The 19,601-nt window shown below is 30.3% G+C and overlaps 1 protein-coding gene across 2 annotated transcripts in view; it reads left to right on the top strand.

Annotated features, from left to right (window-relative positions):
* The window catches only part of LOC143193890 (uncharacterized), a 63,709-nt gene extending 45,452 nt beyond the window's left edge, over nt 1–18,257 (top strand). Inside the window, exons 59-83 of one of the 2 annotated variants that reach the window (XM_076400323.1) lie at nt 51–165; nt 303–446; nt 509–689; nt 809–987; nt 1,050–1,207; nt 3,502–3,616; nt 3,686–3,841; nt 4,400–4,550; nt 4,609–4,793; nt 6,407–6,555; nt 6,613–6,727; nt 6,791–6,961; nt 8,317–8,467; nt 8,559–8,734; nt 8,793–8,938; nt 9,181–9,286; nt 11,352–11,492; nt 11,552–11,792; nt 13,428–13,612; nt 13,666–13,935; nt 13,995–14,207; nt 15,395–15,644; nt 16,937–17,121; nt 17,177–17,443; nt 17,828–18,257. In XM_076400323.1, the coding sequence (XP_076256438.1) occupies nt 51–165; nt 303–446; nt 509–689; nt 809–987; nt 1,050–1,207; nt 3,502–3,616; nt 3,686–3,841; nt 4,400–4,550; nt 4,609–4,793; nt 6,407–6,555; nt 6,613–6,727; nt 6,791–6,961; nt 8,317–8,467; nt 8,559–8,734; nt 8,793–8,938; nt 9,181–9,286; nt 11,352–11,492; nt 11,552–11,792; nt 13,428–13,612; nt 13,666–13,935; nt 13,995–14,207; nt 15,395–15,644; nt 16,937–17,121; nt 17,177–17,443; nt 17,828–18,198 (4,521 nt within the window). In that variant the 3' untranslated portion in view covers nt 18,199–18,257. Of the gene's footprint in view, nt 1–50; nt 166–302; nt 447–508; nt 690–808; nt 988–1,049; nt 1,208–3,501; nt 3,617–3,685; nt 3,842–4,399; nt 4,551–4,608; nt 4,794–6,406; nt 6,556–6,612; nt 6,728–6,790; nt 6,962–8,316; nt 8,468–8,558; nt 8,735–8,792; nt 8,939–9,180; nt 9,287–11,351; nt 11,493–11,551; nt 11,793–13,427; nt 13,613–13,665; nt 13,936–13,994; nt 14,208–15,394; nt 15,645–16,936; nt 17,122–17,176; nt 17,444–17,827 lie in introns of those variants that run through there. The other variant, XM_076400324.1, reaches the window with a different exon arrangement.
* Nucleotides 18,258–19,601: the final 1,344 nt, after the last annotated feature.

Below are 19,601 nucleotides of genomic sequence, written 5' to 3'. Positions count from 1 at the left end.
AACCTATTGGTACATAATTATTTTATTATTTCATATATTATTTTCCTTAGGTTTTAGTTTTACATACAGAAACAGTTGAATATGGATTCCCCTGTCCGTTAGGAACTCTTGATTTATATATTAATAATCCGGACGAAGGACAACCTTGGTGCTTTGACCATTACAGTAAGAATATGATATTTTTTTATCATGTTTCTTAATATTTTATATGAAGTTTTTAAATAAAAAGAAACTTTTATAATATAATATACTAGTATATTTTTTATTTAAAATTTTGCTATCAAAACTTTTTTGTTTTGTAGAAGCTAAATGTTCTCATTACTCTGCTGTTGATATATTCCTCGAAGGTATTAAAGGAAATCTTATTAAGGATGTCCCTGGTTTCCCAATGAAAATAGAACTGTCAGAAAGATTGTTGTTGAATGTTATTCTTGATCTAAACAGAGGTATATATATATTGGTTTCAAATGAATTCTATAACATTCTTTTATAATTTTTATGGTTTTAGATCGATATTTGCCTACTAAAAAAGATTTTGAAGCTGGTAGCTTAAAACTTATAGAATCCAAGGATATGAGTAGTCCCTTTACACAGATGGACATAGCTCCATTAAAAACATGGTTACAGGAGAATGAAAGGGGAGAAGTGGTGATATATATTACAGAATCAGAACCAGATAATAAATATTGGTAATGCATCTATTCTTTCAGTTATAGAAATGCTTTTATATATTTTTAATATGTAAATTCTGATTTTATGAACAATTTCTGAAGATTTTCGAATTTACTTATTGAGTTTATTGTTCTAGGGCATTAGATGCAGTACATAAGTACGAATATTTACATCAGTTTAGTCTTGTAGTCGATTGGTCCGAGTATAGATTATCTCCTTTCGAAACAACATTCCAAAATATTCAGCTAGTGGCAGATTCGTTTGCCAAATGGATTCAAATTAACAATATTCCCGTGGACCGTTTGATTTTAGTTGGCAAGTGCAAACCTAATTAAATTAAATTTTCAAAATAAAGTTTAGCTAATATCTTGTTTCAGGATTTGGAGCTAGTGCCCATTTAGCAGGTTTCATAGGAAAATACATTTTAGAGGATAGCCAAAAGCCAATTTATAAAATTATTGCCTTAAATCCGACTGGTATGGAATGGAACCGTGTGGCACAATCTCAAAGACTTAATGACGCTGATGCTGAACAGGTAATGAATTTTAGCTATTATTGTTTGTGTATGTGTGATTGTGCTTTATGTATATTATTTAATTTAGCGGACTTTTTCAAAAAAGAATATTTCATGTTTAAAAAGAATCAATCTACGAATTTTATTTTAACAATTTTCTCAATTTTTTATGATCTAGAGGATCAAAGGCCTGCTTCATTGAATTGACTGATATCTGGGATCCAAGAGAGGATAAGATTTGTAATGCAGCAGTATTACTTGCCTGCTTCCTTTCCCAGTAAATAGTCTTTGCTGATAAAATTATTCACTAAATTTGTTAAACTGTTGGCAGTGTTATTCCGCAATTCCGATCGGACTAGTTTTGAGAAGTTTCTAATAAAAATCTCCATTTTCCACCAAAAAAAAAACAGAAAATCCCCGTTCAAGTGGCTGTTTCCTTTTTATGTTGATATGTTAATTTATCCAGGATATGTCTATGACTTTTCTTTATTGAAGTTTCTTCTTTCTGCGCAATCAATGAAAGGCACACATGAAATTCTCGTTAATTAATATTTGGATCTATATTGTTATTGTTTAACTGTTAATATCGCATCTTTAGACTGTCGGAGCTGTCCAACTGTGACTGCTTCATCACCACTTCTAAGATATTACTACACACCAATAAAATGAACTGTCGAATACTTTGAAAGTTTTTTTAGTAGTTTACTAAAGTTTACGTATTATTCATCGTGAATTCCGAAACCTCATATACGTTCCTTTCAAAATCAAAATAATTGGGAAATATTTTTAATGGTAAACCGTAAAAACTATAATACATTTGTCGGAAAAGTACTATCCACTACTGTTCAGAACTTTGGACTTTTCGGTAATCATGTGGGTTTAGGGATATCGAAACTGCTACTGATTCCAAAAAGCAATTTAGAGAATTTATTTTGTCCATTTTATCATTTCAAGAAAAATTTTAATCTCTTAAGACACATGTGAACTGACATTGTCATTGTTATTGGCTCAGTAGCTCCTCCAATTCCGCTTCTTCAAACTTATTTATTGCTCCAGAATGCTCTTGATCTTGCACTATCTGGTGTCATTCCCATCATGTTCTTTTACTAAAACACTCTATGTAATGAAGTCATGTCTTTATGTGTTTTTATTATCACTCTAAGAACTTTAGTTGCAGTGTCTTATACTTTAAGACAATGTGTTGCAGCTCCTAATTTTCATGCGTTTGTTGGATCAAAATTGGTCATGTTTACTCACCTAGACGAGGAATTGTTGACCATGAAATAAAGAGACATAGAATGTTATCTCCCATTTATAAAATTGTAGTCAAATTTTGTAATATTATTTAAATTTTTCATCCACAGATCTACCAACATCTAATTATTATTTTAATTTTTATATTGCTCAGAATATAGTAATATTTTTAAAAAAAGATAACCATTATTTGACCATCATTATTTCAATTTAATGTGGAATAAGGAATTGCTGGTTCCAACATTTAAATTATACCTATATTTTGCTATTGAATGGGTAAGGGAAATGATTCAGATTTCAATAAAATATTTACTATTAAAATTACAATTAGGAACTAAGTATTGGTTAAGCAATAATGTTTCACATTTGAGTCCATAATTATCTGGTCCTAAATGCGAAGAATAAACTTTCCGGTCTGGAAGATTGATAAAAGATTTCCTGAAATATATAATTGTTTTCTTTAAAAAATCATTTCTGCGCTAGAAATGCAAATAAACAAATATAAACTAAGAGGTCTTAAAAAAGTTCAAATCGAAAGCAAGTGAAATATCTGCCAGTTCGTATTTGGTACTTCTGGCCCTCTAGTGGTTAAGATGCACAGTGTGTTCTCATTCTCTATTTATATGTTTTGTGTTGTGGACAAATGTTTTGCCGTTTACCACTTTGTGCCCTTTTTCCAGAGACGTCTTATTTTATAAAACACCGGGTCTCAATTTTACTAATCAGCAATTAAACACAATCTTGCAATTTTTATACAATTTAGGACTTTGCCTTGAACAATTATGTATATTACAACTTTTAAAAGTACTTTTCAATATCATCTGCTTCTAATTTTTCACCTATTATATAAAATCGTTTAACTAAATAAATGGTGATTTATACCTCATATAAATAATAAAAAATAAGAAATAAACTACATACCAGTTGTCCTTCAATTTTTAACGATTTGGTTAATCTTCATACTAGGGATGTTACATACGCTTAATAAAGGATACGTTGATTTTCTTTTATGCTTTATTGTGTCTGAAAAATAAACCTTAAAGCCTAATATATATTTTCAGGTTATAGTTATACACACCGAATTAAAAGAAATTGGTTTCCCTACCACAGTAGGCACAATTGATATATTTATTAACAAACCTGAGGAGGGACAACCTTGGTGCGAAGGACCGTCAAGTAAGTCGCGACCAGCCTCTTTGATTAAATCAGTACAATTTAACATTCAATTTAATATCTAATTTGCAGTGGCGAACTGTTCCCATTCATCGGCCGTAGACGTATTACTTGTTGACGTAAATTCGCCCGAAATTCAAGGATCCAAGAACGAGTTACGTGGTTATCCGTTCAATGTAAACATCAGAACTCGCGGAATATACAATTTTATTCTGAAACTTAACAAAAGTAAGCTGTTAAAATATGTATGAGGTAGCTTTGGATTAATATATTTATTTAACAACAATCTCCGTGTTTAATTTAACCAAATTTCACTTGATTTTACTAAAATTAATACGCTTGAGTTGGGAAAACCCGTTTAAAAGAAGTTAGAAAGGGCCATAAGGAAAGAGGAGAACGAAACTATCTATTTAATGTTGTTTTCGTCAGCCGCATTTTGACAGATTGCTTGGAAGAAGTATTAATACAACACGTGCGTCGTTGCTGTACCTTATAAAGTGAGTGGATAATATACTTTCATGTACTATTTGTTTTATATCAACATTGTTTTGGCTTCAGTTTTGTAACTTGTTAAAATATGATATCCTCAATTGTTTATACCATTTATATAATACATTTATTATCAAATAATGTTACCATATAAAGTAAAATTTTAAAACTTCAAGGTAGTTTAATAAATTGTTATATAAATGATACAATCAGAACGGGTTTATATTTTTCAAAATTCTTACCAAAGCTACCTTTATTCTTGTTGGTGTAATGATTAATAACATGTTTATTTTGTAGATAAACCTAAGACGGAAGAATTACCTATGATAGATGCAGAAGTATCAATAACAATATCGGGAAACAAAAATTTAACTGAATGGCTTATACGTAATGGAGGAGATATCGTTGTTATTATCACAGCTAGAGAGGCAGCGCATCATCAAGAATGGTATACAATTAGTTAAATATATTATTTCTGAATATAATATTAAATTATTTCATTTTAGGCCAGAAATCGTTGGAGAAGTTCTATCGGACAGTCTCCATCGTAGATATGTCATAATGATAGACTGGTCTCCGTTTAAAAACGCGTTTAAAAAAGAACCTTCTCCTTATGTGCAGTCAGTCAGCAACACGGTAGTCGGCTACCTACGAAACATCGGTGCACCTGCCCATCGTGTTGTTCTTATAGGTATTATTTTGTAATAAGTCCTGCAGTACCTTTAAATTTAAACAGAAATTTCCGAAAACAAAATTATGTATGTCACTGTAGTTACTTTTCGAAAGACTTAATCGAAAGAAATACCCCTTTACCGTAGCTCCGTCAAGTGACAAAACTTTTTTCCACTAAATATTTTTTTAAATAGAAGAAAATCAGAAATTCTGAAGCAGTAAATCTGGCTGAGAGGTTTGATCTAATGAAATTAAAACTTTACTGATTCTAATTGTGGGATTTTGCTGTGTGGGCCTTTATCTTGATCAAACATTTTTTATTTCTTCTGTAAATTGATTTTTTTTCACAAATTTTTGTACACTATTGGCCAGTAGTATTACAATCTGACTTTAATAATTAACTGCTGTAATTTACTGCTAAAATTCCTTAGCATCTCAGAAAAAACTCATTCTGGATCAGGAAGTCAATTTGCAACCAACGAGCCAGGTTTACATAACTTGGACTCCAGTTTCAGTTCAAGGTCATAATAAAAGACCTATATCTTATTCAGATCGTAAATAATCCATGAAACCTTTTTTATGAATTACTCGTACGCGAACGTATTTTTATTCTCTTGCGTCCGGCAAGGGAAGGGTAGTTTTGTATGCTTTTCAAAATTTAAAATAAACCTTAATTTAACTTTAACTAAATAAAATAAACTTTTTTCACTATAGAAATTTATTTATTGAGAAACGCTGGCGTAATAAAATATTACATTTAGTTTTCCCAAATTTATTGCGAATTGGATACCGTGTCAAAATAAGGATGTTAGAATAATTGATAAATTCTTCATAATTTCGGGTATAACTTAGCGATGGTGCATCGATTTGGTATAAGTGGGAATCAGAAATTCCTATTCCAACCGCAACAGTGGATCTTTCTCGAGTCTTGCAACGAGTTACCGAGAGTAGTCACGAAACAGGATGACCTTAAGGCTATTATTTTCTATTTCTGGACTTCTTGAAAGAATACGTCGTTTAATATATTCAATTAACGTTGGTAGATATTTGCAGGAACAGTTAAAGTCGCTTTTAGCAGCCCGTTATAGATTATACCTTACTGATCTCATCCTATGCAGAGCAGGAACTTATGCCCATGAATATTCCGCTTCAATGTTGATGTGGATGGCTCTTTTGGACTACCCCAGGCTCCTTTTCGCTTGGGATTGTCGTTGTAGATCCACTCTTGATCGGCGGTCATAATAGGCTCCAAAAAGCTCTTTTTTGCTAGCAAAAATTGAAAAATTGAAATTATATTTTCAGTTAATTCATGTGGTAATTATTTTCCCCCTTTTGGCTCTTTCCAATTTTCAGTCAAAGTCTAGAAATAAGTTGATAATCAACTCCTAAGCTGCTTAACAATTATTTTAGGTTGCTTGAGAGTTTGTGTGGTTTTCATCTAAATAATTCTGGACATTTATTATGATCTTTTGGTCCTCCAAACCATTATTTGTCATTAATACTAAAGTCGCCTCAGTCATGTTAGGTTGTTTACCAATAAATATCTCTGATCAAAATACATGCAATTACCCTAATAAAAACTATAAATCTCCAATATTAAATTTCAATTATTCGTTTCCCTTATTTAAACAGGATTCGCCGAGAGTGCTCACTTAGCAGGTGTAATAGGAAAACAGTTTAAGGATCGACAGATTCGCAAAATTATTGCTCTAAATCCAACAGGAGGCAACTACGTGTCCCTACCGAAAGAAAAACGCTTAGCACCAACCGATGCAAGCCAGGTGAGCTATATTAAACCATTTCATTTGTATTACACCATTTCGTCTATATTAATTTAGGTGTTAGTCATTCATACGGAAATTTACTTAATTGGATACCCTACATCCCTTGGTACTATTGATATTTATATTAATGATGCAAAACAAGGCCAACACTGGTGTGGGAAGTTAGATCGTACGTATTGCCATGGAATAATATCATTGAAAATGGATATTTTTGCACGACAGTGAATTTTAGGTAAAACCTGTTCTCACATTGCCGCTATTGAAATTTTAAGAGATGCGATTATTGACCCAGATATTCTAAAGACATTACCCAATAAATTGAAAGGTTTCCCTTTGGATATCAAATCCAGTGTGAAAGGGGAATATCACATTTTTATTGAGATTGAAGAATCGTATCCCGAGCGTAAGTATTTTATAATGATAATAATGAAAAAGTACATTTTAATTGGTTAAGAATTGCCCCCATTTTATTTTTCATCATATTGACATAAATTTATTTATAAAAATATTGCTGTTGCTCTAGCTCGAATAATCGTATTCGTCAGAGCAAATTTTAGTCTAAATTAAATAAATTAGGCTGATCATTTCGATTATTGACTAAATCATTTTTGATCACCTGACAATAGACGTAGAAAATCGGTTATATTATAAATTGGGACTATTATTTTGAATGTTGCCATTAGTTCAGTTTTGAGAGAACTACAATTTAACCTAGGTCTTCTGTGAAGTATTATTTTGGCGAACTAAGTGAAATTAATTTCATTGAAAGAAAAAACATAAAAAGATAAATGAAAAAAATATTCATTTAAAAGTGGATGAGGAATATTCTTCATATTATAATTTATGAATGTTATGCTACAAATTGTATTATATTATTTTGAGTTACTATATTTTGTTAACATCTTTGTTGAAAAGGTTATCTCGGTTAAGGTTAAGGTTAAAATATTAATTATAAGTATCTTAACCAATATACATTTATTTCAAGTAAATGAATCTCTTCAAAATAATTAAGTTTTAAATAGATGACACCTTACAAACATTTTCATGATTTCTTCTGTTTTATTCCTGTAAATAATAATATTTATGAACACAAAGGCTTTATATAAATAATTGGATACATACCAGGTAAAAGCAATGCTAAGTCACACACACACACACATCCTTAATCTAGCTAACTTGGGTTGTTTCTTCCAAGGAAAACTACGTCTGGTTTTTTATTTCTGCACATACATTGGATACACAACACTTTTGAGAATGAAAACATATTGCAATCAAATAATAGTGATTATATTTAAGACACAAAAATGCTGACCATACTTTATATCAGACACATAAAAATGGCGTCATAAACAATACAAAATAAACTGAACCAAATAATGGGGTTACAGAAATGAGCCAATCAAATGCTTTTGTGGGCTAATTCAAATGAACCTATCAAAAAAGTGGTCTCAGAGCCAGCATTGGCCGGACCACGCAAAACATTTCTTCGGTTTCGCCTATTTAAGAAAAACCATCTATATTCTATGGTTGAATACTGTCATCAAATAAATTGTGACATTGGTACTGATAAATTAAGTACTTCAAAATCTATAAATGCAGAGCTTCTTTGTATTTATTTTGTTATTTTTGATAACGCCTTTTTAATACTAGTAGTTTAATATATTCTAAAAAGATGTAAATTATGTAAGATGGTGAAACATAAGCTTTTAATATCTTCACTCACTGTACATCATAAATTAGCATAGTCTATTTTTTCAGATATAGATCATGCTCCTGATATCCAAATTGGTGATAGTGGCATATCCGTAGCGGAAATACCTGAACTAAGTCTTGATCAGTGGATTAAAAACAACCCGACTTCGGACATATTCATATTAATTAACGGGGATGAAACCAAAAACACCAAATGGTATGTTACGCTATACGGAGATTAATTAAATATATCCTAAATCGCAAAATGATTACGCTTGCAATATTATTTAGATTGTTCTTGATTTTAGGACCACAATAGTTACGAAATTACTATTTCCTAGCTACTATGTTTTAGTTATAAACTGGTCCAAGTATAAACAGGACACTTTTCTAGATCAAGTTTCTTATATTCATGCTGTAGCGGATGCTATAAGTCATTATATTACCGACACAAAAATTCCCTTAGAGCTGCTGACGATAGTAGGCAAGAAATAGTAAATACAGATAATATATAATATTATAATCCTATTTTGTTATTTTAGGTGTAGGTGACAGTGCTCATATTGCAGGACTTATTGCAAAACATTACTTAATACCACCGCACAAAATAATTGCACTCAATCCTTCTGGGCATAAATGGACATTGCAATTGAATTCAGAAAAATTAGCTCCTAGTGATGCAGATGACGTAAGCATATGCTTTAAAAATGTCGTAGATATATTATTAAGTAGTAAGATGGCTTAACAATGTTTTGTTTTTTTATTCATTTAATAGCTGTCCTCTGTTCCATTGCTTTTGACATGCTCTTTTTTTGGTGCATATAATAGCATATATTACTACACAGTATTATATATAATATAGTATATATATATATATATATATATATATATATATATATATATATATATATCTTTTATTTATTTACATAGGTTATAGTACTACATACAGAGACAAATGAATATGGATATCCATCTAACATAGGGACAATTGATGTCTTTTTAAATAACACTGACAGTTTATGCGCTGTACTTGAAGGTAATAGTTAGTTTTTACAAGTTTAAAATTTTATGCAATTCTTAATGATTTTAAATATCGTAGTAACTCTTGAACCGTAAATAACCCCATATATTTGTATATACAACCTTAGCAACTATACTCATTGAATTGATAATAAGTACATTAGATAGATGCAAAATTTCTCGCTGTTTTGCTTCGTGAATCCGAGCATTGTCTGAATGAAAATTAATTTGTTGTGTTTAGTCGCCCAACTTAGCTAGTTGATGAGTTACTTTCGATAGTATTTCCCAATAAAGGTTTTAATTGGTTTTAGCACCATAATACAACGCATATTAACACTTTAACAGTTCTCAAATAACAAGCTCAATTACAATCAAGCAAGATTGATTGGTCAACATTTGGTGACATTACGGACATTTCTTGTATTTATCATAGATTTCCATTTAGCAACTTTTTGCATATATTGTCTTAATTTTTGCCCTTCACGCCAAGATTTTTGAAAATAATATCTATAAATATATAAAGTCACGAGAAAATAGAGAGATAACTAAATATGGGACTTTTAAGAAAACTTTGACGTCCTGCATTTGCCATTGCATTTGGTAGCATTTTGTTGGCCATTCGAGGAATTTAATCGGTTAGATTAACTTTCTATTATAGGCACCTATAAGGGACATATTTTCTTTAATTAAATTTAATTGGTTTTTAATGAAATATCAATCAGCAGCCGTGGCACATTATATCGCGGGATCACTTGACTATCACCCGACGATAAAATAACAAACCAAATCTAATTTTTCAAAAAGGTTTATTAAAATTTAATAAAAACTCCAAGTCACATTGAATTAATACAAAAGCAACAATTATAAACTAACATAAAGTCAACTTCCAAAAAATATTAATATAAAATATATCAATTTTCAATAATTTTTTAATGCCGGATACCTTCTAGGAAAACGATGTGTCATTTATTTGGTCTGTGTATCGGAGTATCTAACTAATCTTTGTTAGTTATAAAAAGGGAAAATATCTCAAAATTACAGCAAAATTGTTGCGCAGACAAAATTTGTTATATTTCAAAACAAATTATATTTCATAATATTTTTGTTCAATTATTTTATTTAGTTTAGAATTTTTTTGTATGCCAAAGCCAAACTGAACTAAAACTAAGAGTTAATGCGGCAACATTGCAATATTTCGAAGTAACAAATATCCATGATGCATTACTAAAAAAACTTTGAATAGACTATAAATGTGCTTAAGCGACTTGCTGTGCGACTAATGACAGCATACACAAAGCAGAGTAAAACATCATCGAAGAAGTACAAAGGTAATTGACAGAGATAGATGAATATTAACTACCACGGCAAAACTTACAGCAGAACTCTTGAGTAATACTGTTTCAACAAAAACAATAGGGAGTGGGCTTCACAAAGCTAACATTCATGAAAGGGCTATATGGGTCTGTGAAACCCCTCATAATGAAAGTCAACCCTAATCTACGGAAAAAGTGGCGCAGAGATCATTAAATCTGATCACTTGGTTATTTGCAGAATGTGGTATATTCTGATTAATCATAGTTTATATTTTTACCAGAAAATATTGTATCCTAATCGGGCGATATCTTAGTATTTTTGGTCATATAGACCATATTCTAAAATGATAACGTGTCTGTGTGTATCACTGTTAAAGAGGCTTAGTTCAATTTTGATTTGAGGGGCATCTTTTGAATATCGCTAAAGATATATCGCTAAAGTATCCTCCTCCAATATAATTCTGTAACATTCCGTTGAAAACTATTCAAATACTAGTCCATTTAAGTGGAGGATCATCGCCATATTAAGAAATAAATACTGCGTTTATATGTTCATATTATTTTGACCGTCCCCTGTGTATAGTTGCACGCCTATTATATTAAATAAAAATAGTAACTATCACTGTGAGCAATTTATTGAAAGTTGGAGTAAAACAAACAGCGAGAACTTATGCATAAATACAACAGATATTATTTTAATTTTGTACTAGTCGATATTTTATAAGCGGAAACAACTTAACTAGCACTTATTAAGTATCATAATTTTAGAAAATAAGTGCTTATATGAATACGTTGTTAATATATTTATAATACTTTTGGAATTTAAAACGATATCGGAAACGAGTCCCTGGCTCAGTGGTTATCCATTTAAAGTTAAACCTGAAGCAAGTGGATCGTATATTATGAAGAGTAAGTACACGGAGTATACATTTATCCCGCTAAATGGTTATTATTTATTACTCTAACAGGTTCCGACATAAACTCTCCTAAATATTGGCCGGTTGAAAATTATGAAATATCAGAATGGCCAGCAGTTGACTTTACATTAGCAAACGGTTTTGATGCGAATGACGTAATTATAAAATTGTATAAACCAGTAGGTGATGCAGTATCTTTCGATATTACCGAAAATCAACGAATAACATATACATTAACTGAAGATCGTATGGATTTTGCTATAATCATAACTGAACAGCCTTCGAATATTTGGTAAGTAACATTTTTAAAGAATTAAATATATATTTTAACGTTTTGATCATTCAATTTGTTGGGTTGACGCTAGCATCCTCTAATCTGTATAATATAACTATTGTTGATTATTCAGTCCCTGATACCAAATTTATAGTTTATCCAAGACAGGCTTTATAGTTTTTTGAAAATGATATTAATGACATGGTCAACGGTAGAATGTTGATAATAACGATATCTGGTGATTCTAATTGATAATATGAACAACTAGTTTCAGCAGAAAGGTTCTGCGTGTCATAAGCATACACCACGAAGGATAGTCTGCATGTTGAACTTGAATATCTAGTTATTTCTCATAGAGGTAATTTTATTCATATAAGCTTTTTCTTGTGGGGTTTTTTGAAGTTGTAAGTCAATATTATAAACGGCAGATTTATTGAAATTTGGATCTCTTAAATTTACTACATATATATTAAAATATTCATTTCATAAACATTCATTCACTTCTTGTTTTAAGCACGCGTTTAATTCTATAATGTTAATAAGCATTTAGGCTATAAATTGCAATAATAGCAAAATAATCGTTATATTATGAATAATTTTATTAATTTTTTATTATTTTGTAATATTAAATCTTCTTAATCGAGATTATTGGCTAAAAATATGTTACATCAACAATCTATTATCAATTACAATCAATTATGTTATATCAACAATCTATCTATCCCAGGGTAAATGTTGATTTATCCTAGTAATTCCTGGAAATTTTGCAGTAAATTTTCTACTGTTTATCCAAACTCACAATATAATGTGAATAAAAGTGAATTTCTTTATAAAATTTTTAAATGCTTCACCATACTTAACTCAATCAATGATATATGTGCGATTTTGCCCATCCGCTAAGGATTTTTGTGATCGAGCGTTGTGGTTATGGAAGTTAATTCCTTCTCTATTTGTTGAAACTATTAGTTACTCTATTGAATTGAGACCAATTTCTTAATCGCTTACTATCATTGTCACATGTCGTCACATTCTTTAGCGTCAATGTGTGTATTACCATTCTAGTCCATCCGTGAACCTAGTCCAATTCACACATCATAAATAACCGTTACAACAAATTGCTGTTGATTCGTTACACTTTAACTTTTGATTATGTCAACGATCGACTTTACGTTCATAACTAGAATTTTCTATAAATAAATTGTCAATATGCCTTTCAAATGTGCAATAGTTCAGTCTCATTGAATAATAATTATTGTCAAAGAAATGGAACTTTAAGGATCTCGAAAGAAAAATCGAAATTGCTTTTCCTGCAACCTAATATATATACTAGAAAGCAAGTGTATTAGTTACAAAAAAAAACACCCATCGCTTTCAATGCCGTCATACATTCGAAACGCTCAAACTCAAAATGAGACAGAGCCTTTTTCAAGCTTCCAGGCGCTTCCTCCATCTAATCAACTCATTCACGCCTAAAAGAAACTCTCTATAAATTTAGAGAAAGATTTCACTTTATTTTTTCAAATTCTCACTCCTAGTGAGCCTATTGGACTGATTGTAAAAACTATCGGGTTAAGACATGAATCTTTTGAATGCTCTAATTTTTACTTTATCCAGTGTTATATAACTCAAACATCTTATAATTTATATTTCTAGGGCTATTGAATTGAAAGATGAGCTTTTACAGGAACCAAGTGTTAATTTTGTTATTATTATCGACTGGTCTATGTACGTTTACAATTCCTATAGATTTACTGCCGCCTATTCCAAAACTGTTGCTGACGCAATTTCACAGTGGTTATATAGAAGTAATGTCCCACACAACAAAATTACCATAGTAGGTATGTAAAACATTCCGAGCAGATTCTTTTTATAATGCTTCCATTCTCTGTAGGATTCTCTACCAGTGCTCATGTAGCTGGGTTAGTCGGCAAACAACTTAATGAACGACAATATCCGATTCATTCGATTGTTGCACTTGATCCAGCAAGAGCAATGTGGAGCAAGAACGAGGAGGAATATAGATTATATAGAACCGACGCAAATATTGTTCAAGTTATACATACAAATACAGCTTATTTCGGTTATCAAGATCCCTTAGGTCATTATGATATATATGTAAATGGTGGAAATAATCAACCACTTTGCGAGAAAAAAGCTTTTGGTATTAATTTATCGAAAATATTATTATACGTTATGTAATATTTTAAAACATTATTACAGTACACAAATGTTCGCACGAAGCTGCTATTGTTTACTACAAGAGTTCAATAAAGATTCGAGCTCAAGCAATAGCAGCGTTCGTCTCCAACGGGATCGCTGTGAAACAAGGAGATTGGGTTATTGATTTTGGTTATTGGTTAGTGCCATGTGAAAACACAAAACAAGGAACATACTTGTTGGAAATTCAAGATCTTCCGCCATATTTGACAGGATGTAAGTATAATAAACTCTAACTGTAAGACTGGCAATTAATTTTCGGCGTTACTCTAAAGACTCGATATGTATTGTCTATTATTTTTGCATAATGGCTAGTGATTATTTGAAGACTTTTGTAGCGTTAATTTGCATTTGAGAATGTAAATTTTCCGACTTTCATGATGTTGACGGTTTTAAAACATGTAGAGTCGTTTTAAATGAAATAGTTTTCTATTAATATATGATTTGAATAATTCATTGTAGCTGTTAACGATCTCCTATTATGGTTTAATCAAAAATCTATTTATCTTTTGTGTTTGAAGCAGTGGCTAATAAATCAAAAAATGACTGAAAAGGACAATACCCTATTCCAATTGTTAAAAAACTTTTTTTTTCATTGTTATCATTTTTCCTACTGTTAGTTACTCAACACAAAATAATCAAAATTATTACTTCATATATTTCTATCAAGTAATTCCTTCCATTATTTATAACTAAGATTTGTTGTCTGTCTGGGTTATTTAAGTGTAAATGGTTATTAAGTAATTTTTATAAATCAAACATAACCGCAAGAAAATAGTTCATTTGACATAAAATTTCTTTATTTACTCTGGAATCTATTGTTGAAGGGAATAATTTGAACTTGATTTTGCTGAATAATATAAACTAATTACAAATCATTATTTCGGGCAATATTGCTATACCGTATCAGAAGAAACATGTTGATTTGGCAGCGATCCATTTTTTTACTTCTCCATCATTTGAAACCGTGTACCATCCAAGTCATGCTGCATTGATCTGAAGAAGTTATAATCAGACAGCGTAACGTTTGGCCAATGCGCTGAGTGTGACAAATCTTCCCATTCGAGCTGCAATATTGTATTCTTCACAACTTTTGTCATTCAGACTTACGTCTGTTACTTACTATATTAAGCTTTAATTCCCTTTTAGCAGATCGTATTAAACTACCCCTTGCCGAACCCACTATGTGCACAGCGAAACCTTATAGTCACGAATAATTCGTTACTGTGTCACTGTTAATAGATCGTCTGGACTAACCGATAACATTTAATTTAATATAACATAACATAAAATTTAATTCCTTAAAAATGAATATGTACAAGCCAAATATAAATATATTACATATTTTATAAAATCCGCATTACTTGTCTAATTATTCTAAATTTATTTGATTCTCTTTGAAGCTTTAGAGCCTAACATTCAGGATGTTCATTCTTCATTTGAGGCAAAATGGGGCCCAGTTAATGTAAATACCTATATCAATTGTGATATAAGACGACTTATTTTGTTTGCTTTTGCCAAAGACGAAGGGATTGAAAAACTCATTAGGGTTCCATTAGATAGACAGGCACCTCCGTTACTTTGGTTAAGGAGGCATCTGAAGAGACAAGTTTTTATTATAATTAATGGAGATGAAGACGAAAATATTAACTGGTAAGTTAATAAGTAGGAATTATATATTACATAACCGCGTTGTACATAATATTCATTCGTCATTAAAATCATAAGAGCTTTAGTTATAAAAAAACACTTTAATAAATGATAATAAGTTAATTTATTTTTTATATACAATGAAGTGAAATGACTCAATTTACATATAAGGTTTAAAGCAATTAGGCATATATGATAATCGCCAAAATCTTTGCTTATTAAACTGAAAACCCTTTAATGGGTTGAAGCACATTTCTTCAGGTATATAAATATAGTTTATATAAATTGAACAAGAACATATTTTCTCTAAAAAATCTAAAAGTTCTATAAAAGATAATCAGCTTGGCCTATCAGTGAGATGTTGAAGAATTAATTTCGTTCGTCTTAAAGAAAAAGTCGTTATATTATTTTGTCTATTTAAATATTTCGTAGGTTTAATTTTTTTGAAAATGTATGTTAATTCTGCTTAATCTATCTTCTAATTTTTGCGGTATTGATCAATTGCATACAAAGATCAATTTTCAGAATACATTATAAAACTTGTTGGCTTTCTAAAGCTCTCAGACTATTCAAATAAGTCCTAGCAAACGATCTGCGCAAGTTGTGCATTAAAATTTTTACTAACTTAAAAAAAATAGTTTCAAGATTCAATTCAAGAATAATAATTCATTCAATTCAATTTATTCAATAAATTTTAAAAATATCTACTTATTTATTGAAAATTAAAACTTACCAGAAATTGGTAGCAAATAATTGAATAAAAAGTAACCAAGTATATATTATATATTTTTAAATATATTTTAAAGTCTCCTTTTATAAACTATGGGTTTATCTGGACCGGATACACAGTTTATCGTAGGCTCCGAACCACGGCTCTCAGCATTAAGTCTACCGATTGGCGAGTGACCAACTTTATAAAATCATCCTAGAAGACATCCGGTCTTACCCAGCCTGGTTACTGGCGTGACTGGGATCATTTTCCTTGTCGGATTTTACACTCTTGCCTAGGACAATCACACATTTTAAAAAATTACATAAGTTCTACATAAACATACTACTCAAAACATAAATTTATGACCATGCCTCAGCAGGATTCGAACCGCGGCAATCGTAACAGTAGGATGACCGTCCTATCGCCTTTACCACTGTGCCACCAAGCTGTCATTAAATACTTTTATTATTAATTTTTATTTCGCTCTCGCTTTTATGACAATATGGCGAAGGTTCTATATAACACGATAATAAAACAGACAAAACATTATACACTGGTATATAGCTTTTTTAAACACTTACAGGGCTATCGACCTGAAGGACACATTACTGCAAACTTCTCCAAATGGTTTAGTTACGATTATCGATTGGCATAGATATAAATATCAGTCATACCAAACTATTTCAGAATTAGCTAAACCAATAGGAAATAAAATTGCTGAAATAATTACTAGTTTAGAGATGTCAGTAGAACAGTTAACTATAATAGGTAAATTGATATAGAACGATTAATTTTAACTTAATCAGGATAATGTAATTTGCAGGATTTTCAATAGGGGCACATATAGCCGGGTTTGCTGGTAAAAGACTCAATGAATTTTACAATAAGACTCTTTATAGAATAACAGCACTGGATCCAGCGAAAAAAATGTGGGAGCATCAGAGTATCTTATGCCAGGATAGATTGTCACAAAATGATGCACTAATTGTAGATGTCATTCACACTGAAACTGATTTTTACGGATTTTTGTCTCCTATAGGTTCTATAGATGTATATATAAACAATGGACATTTACAGCCAAATTGTGAAGGTACATATATTAAAATTATTATCAAGTTATTAAAAATAATATAACTAACATACACATATTTGATTTTAACAATGTTGTTCAAATACGTTTACAAACATAGAATTTCTAACAATATTTAAAAATTATTATTTTAAGATTAAATGTCTAAATACTACTATTCAAATTTAATTTATATTTTCAAGAAACTAAATTCCCAGGATCCTCAAAACTTAAATTAATAAGATACCATAGAAAAGTATACTCTACAAGATTAATTACCATCACCCTTCGAGCTTTTAATTCAGAAAAATTGAAAATTGTAGTGATGTTAGTTGTTCATACAATATATTATTTATATAAAATTTATATATTGTTGGACTTTTACTAATATATGTGCTTTTTTAGATACCATTTGTTCACATTATAGAGCAATTGATTTGTATATGGAAACATTCTATTCAAGAGTCTTAGCTCTCAAGATAGAAGTCAGAAATCAAACATTTATATACAGCACAACAACAGAATTTGCCATTGTTGGTTACAACTTGGAGTCGAACAAAACTGGACCCTTCCTTTTGTTAACTAATAAAGTGCCTCCATATTTAAAAGGCAAACTAACTCAAAAGAAATACGTCTCCAAATGGGATATACATTTAAATGAACGAACTAATCCTCAATATCAAGAAGCTATTACTAGGATGCCAAACCAGACATATGACTTCGAATATAATTGGGATAAGAATAAATATTTGAATCACACAGAAGACCCTGAATAAATTAATATAGGATAATATTATTGTATTGTAGATACTTTAACATGATTTATTTATTAAAACAGTGTTCTTAATTTATTTTCCTTGAAATATAAAATGTATCATTAGCAAGAACAATTCAACTAAATATATGAATATTTGTTTATCTATAGTCGGCATAACACTAAATATATAATAATTACTGAATAGTTTGAAACTTCAAACTTGAAAAACTTGAAAAAATTAGAAACGTCAGATGGAGCTTAACAACACTTCGTATTGCCAAGTCTCAAAATATAAATAACAACCCTCGTATTTCTTATAAAATATAATTGTAATATCTCAACAAAAATTGGTTGCAAGTCTGAAGTTGCATATTTGAAGACTATCTTCATTATAAATAACTTAATATTATTATATTAAGTAACATTTTGAATGTATTAATTCGTCTCGAATGTTCTTTAATGTTTTACTTTTCTATAAATATATTTTCATGACTATAGTACGAAGGCAAAAATAAAAATTTTAATATTAAAAAAACTATTACAGACTTATAGATTATTATTGGTATAGAGTAACATTAATGTAGAAATAAAAATAAATTGAAACTAATATTAATCATTAATTACAATTCTAGGGATGTTAACTAATTTATTAACTCTACTAGGTAAATTAAGATAAAATATTAATATTTTATTAATTATAATACATATTATAATAGTGAAGGTTAATTTAAACTTAGTTACTAGTAATTAATTTTTCACAGAACTATCTGGCTGCAATTTAAATATTGGAAACTTAAAAACCGCCTACCCTGCCAAATTTGAAACTTATTTGTATTTATCTTCTACGAGTAGCAATTTAGTTAGTTAATTCGTGCCAAAAATGTATTACTCAAAGTAGACTTTGTATTGCAGACTTTTGGAGCTTCGACACATTTCGCATTCGTTATATAATGCATTTTCAGGGCTTCCTCGACACTTTTCTAATAAGTGAAAGTGAGATGAGTGAGAAAGAGTGATTAATCGGAAAGCATAGGAAGTGTGCCAGAAATGGTGGTCTTATAGTATTTTCACGGTTGAAATTGATTTGGTGCATATAAACTTCAATGTTTCCTCTCTAAACCTTGCCAGTTGGTCAACAACAACAACAACTTGACATCAACTTTATGGAACTGAATATTGTGGTGAAGGTCCATTCAGTATTCGACTAAAGCTGAATGGACCGTGTGTCTATCTAAATTATTTGGGATTTGGGAGTTCGTAGGACCGTTCGTGACGTCTTCCCGTCAGGTAATGAAGAATGTTCACCACAACGAATTGCCAGTATTTAATGTTAATATAAATACATATAAAAATTCTGGACAACAAGGGCAAACCAAAAGTTGGATACATATGTATAGTTTGGATATTATTCAAATGAAAGAA

This window comes from Rhynchophorus ferrugineus, unplaced genomic scaffold, assembly GCF_030347505.1.
Source record: "Rhynchophorus ferrugineus isolate W39M unplaced genomic scaffold, kcgeb_rfMv2 rfM3, whole genome shotgun sequence".
Lineage (NCBI taxonomy): Eukaryota > Metazoa > Arthropoda > Insecta > Coleoptera > Curculionidae > Rhynchophorus > Rhynchophorus ferrugineus.
Note: the sequence above shows the minus strand (reverse complement) of the source record. Positions and strands in the feature narration are given on the sequence as shown.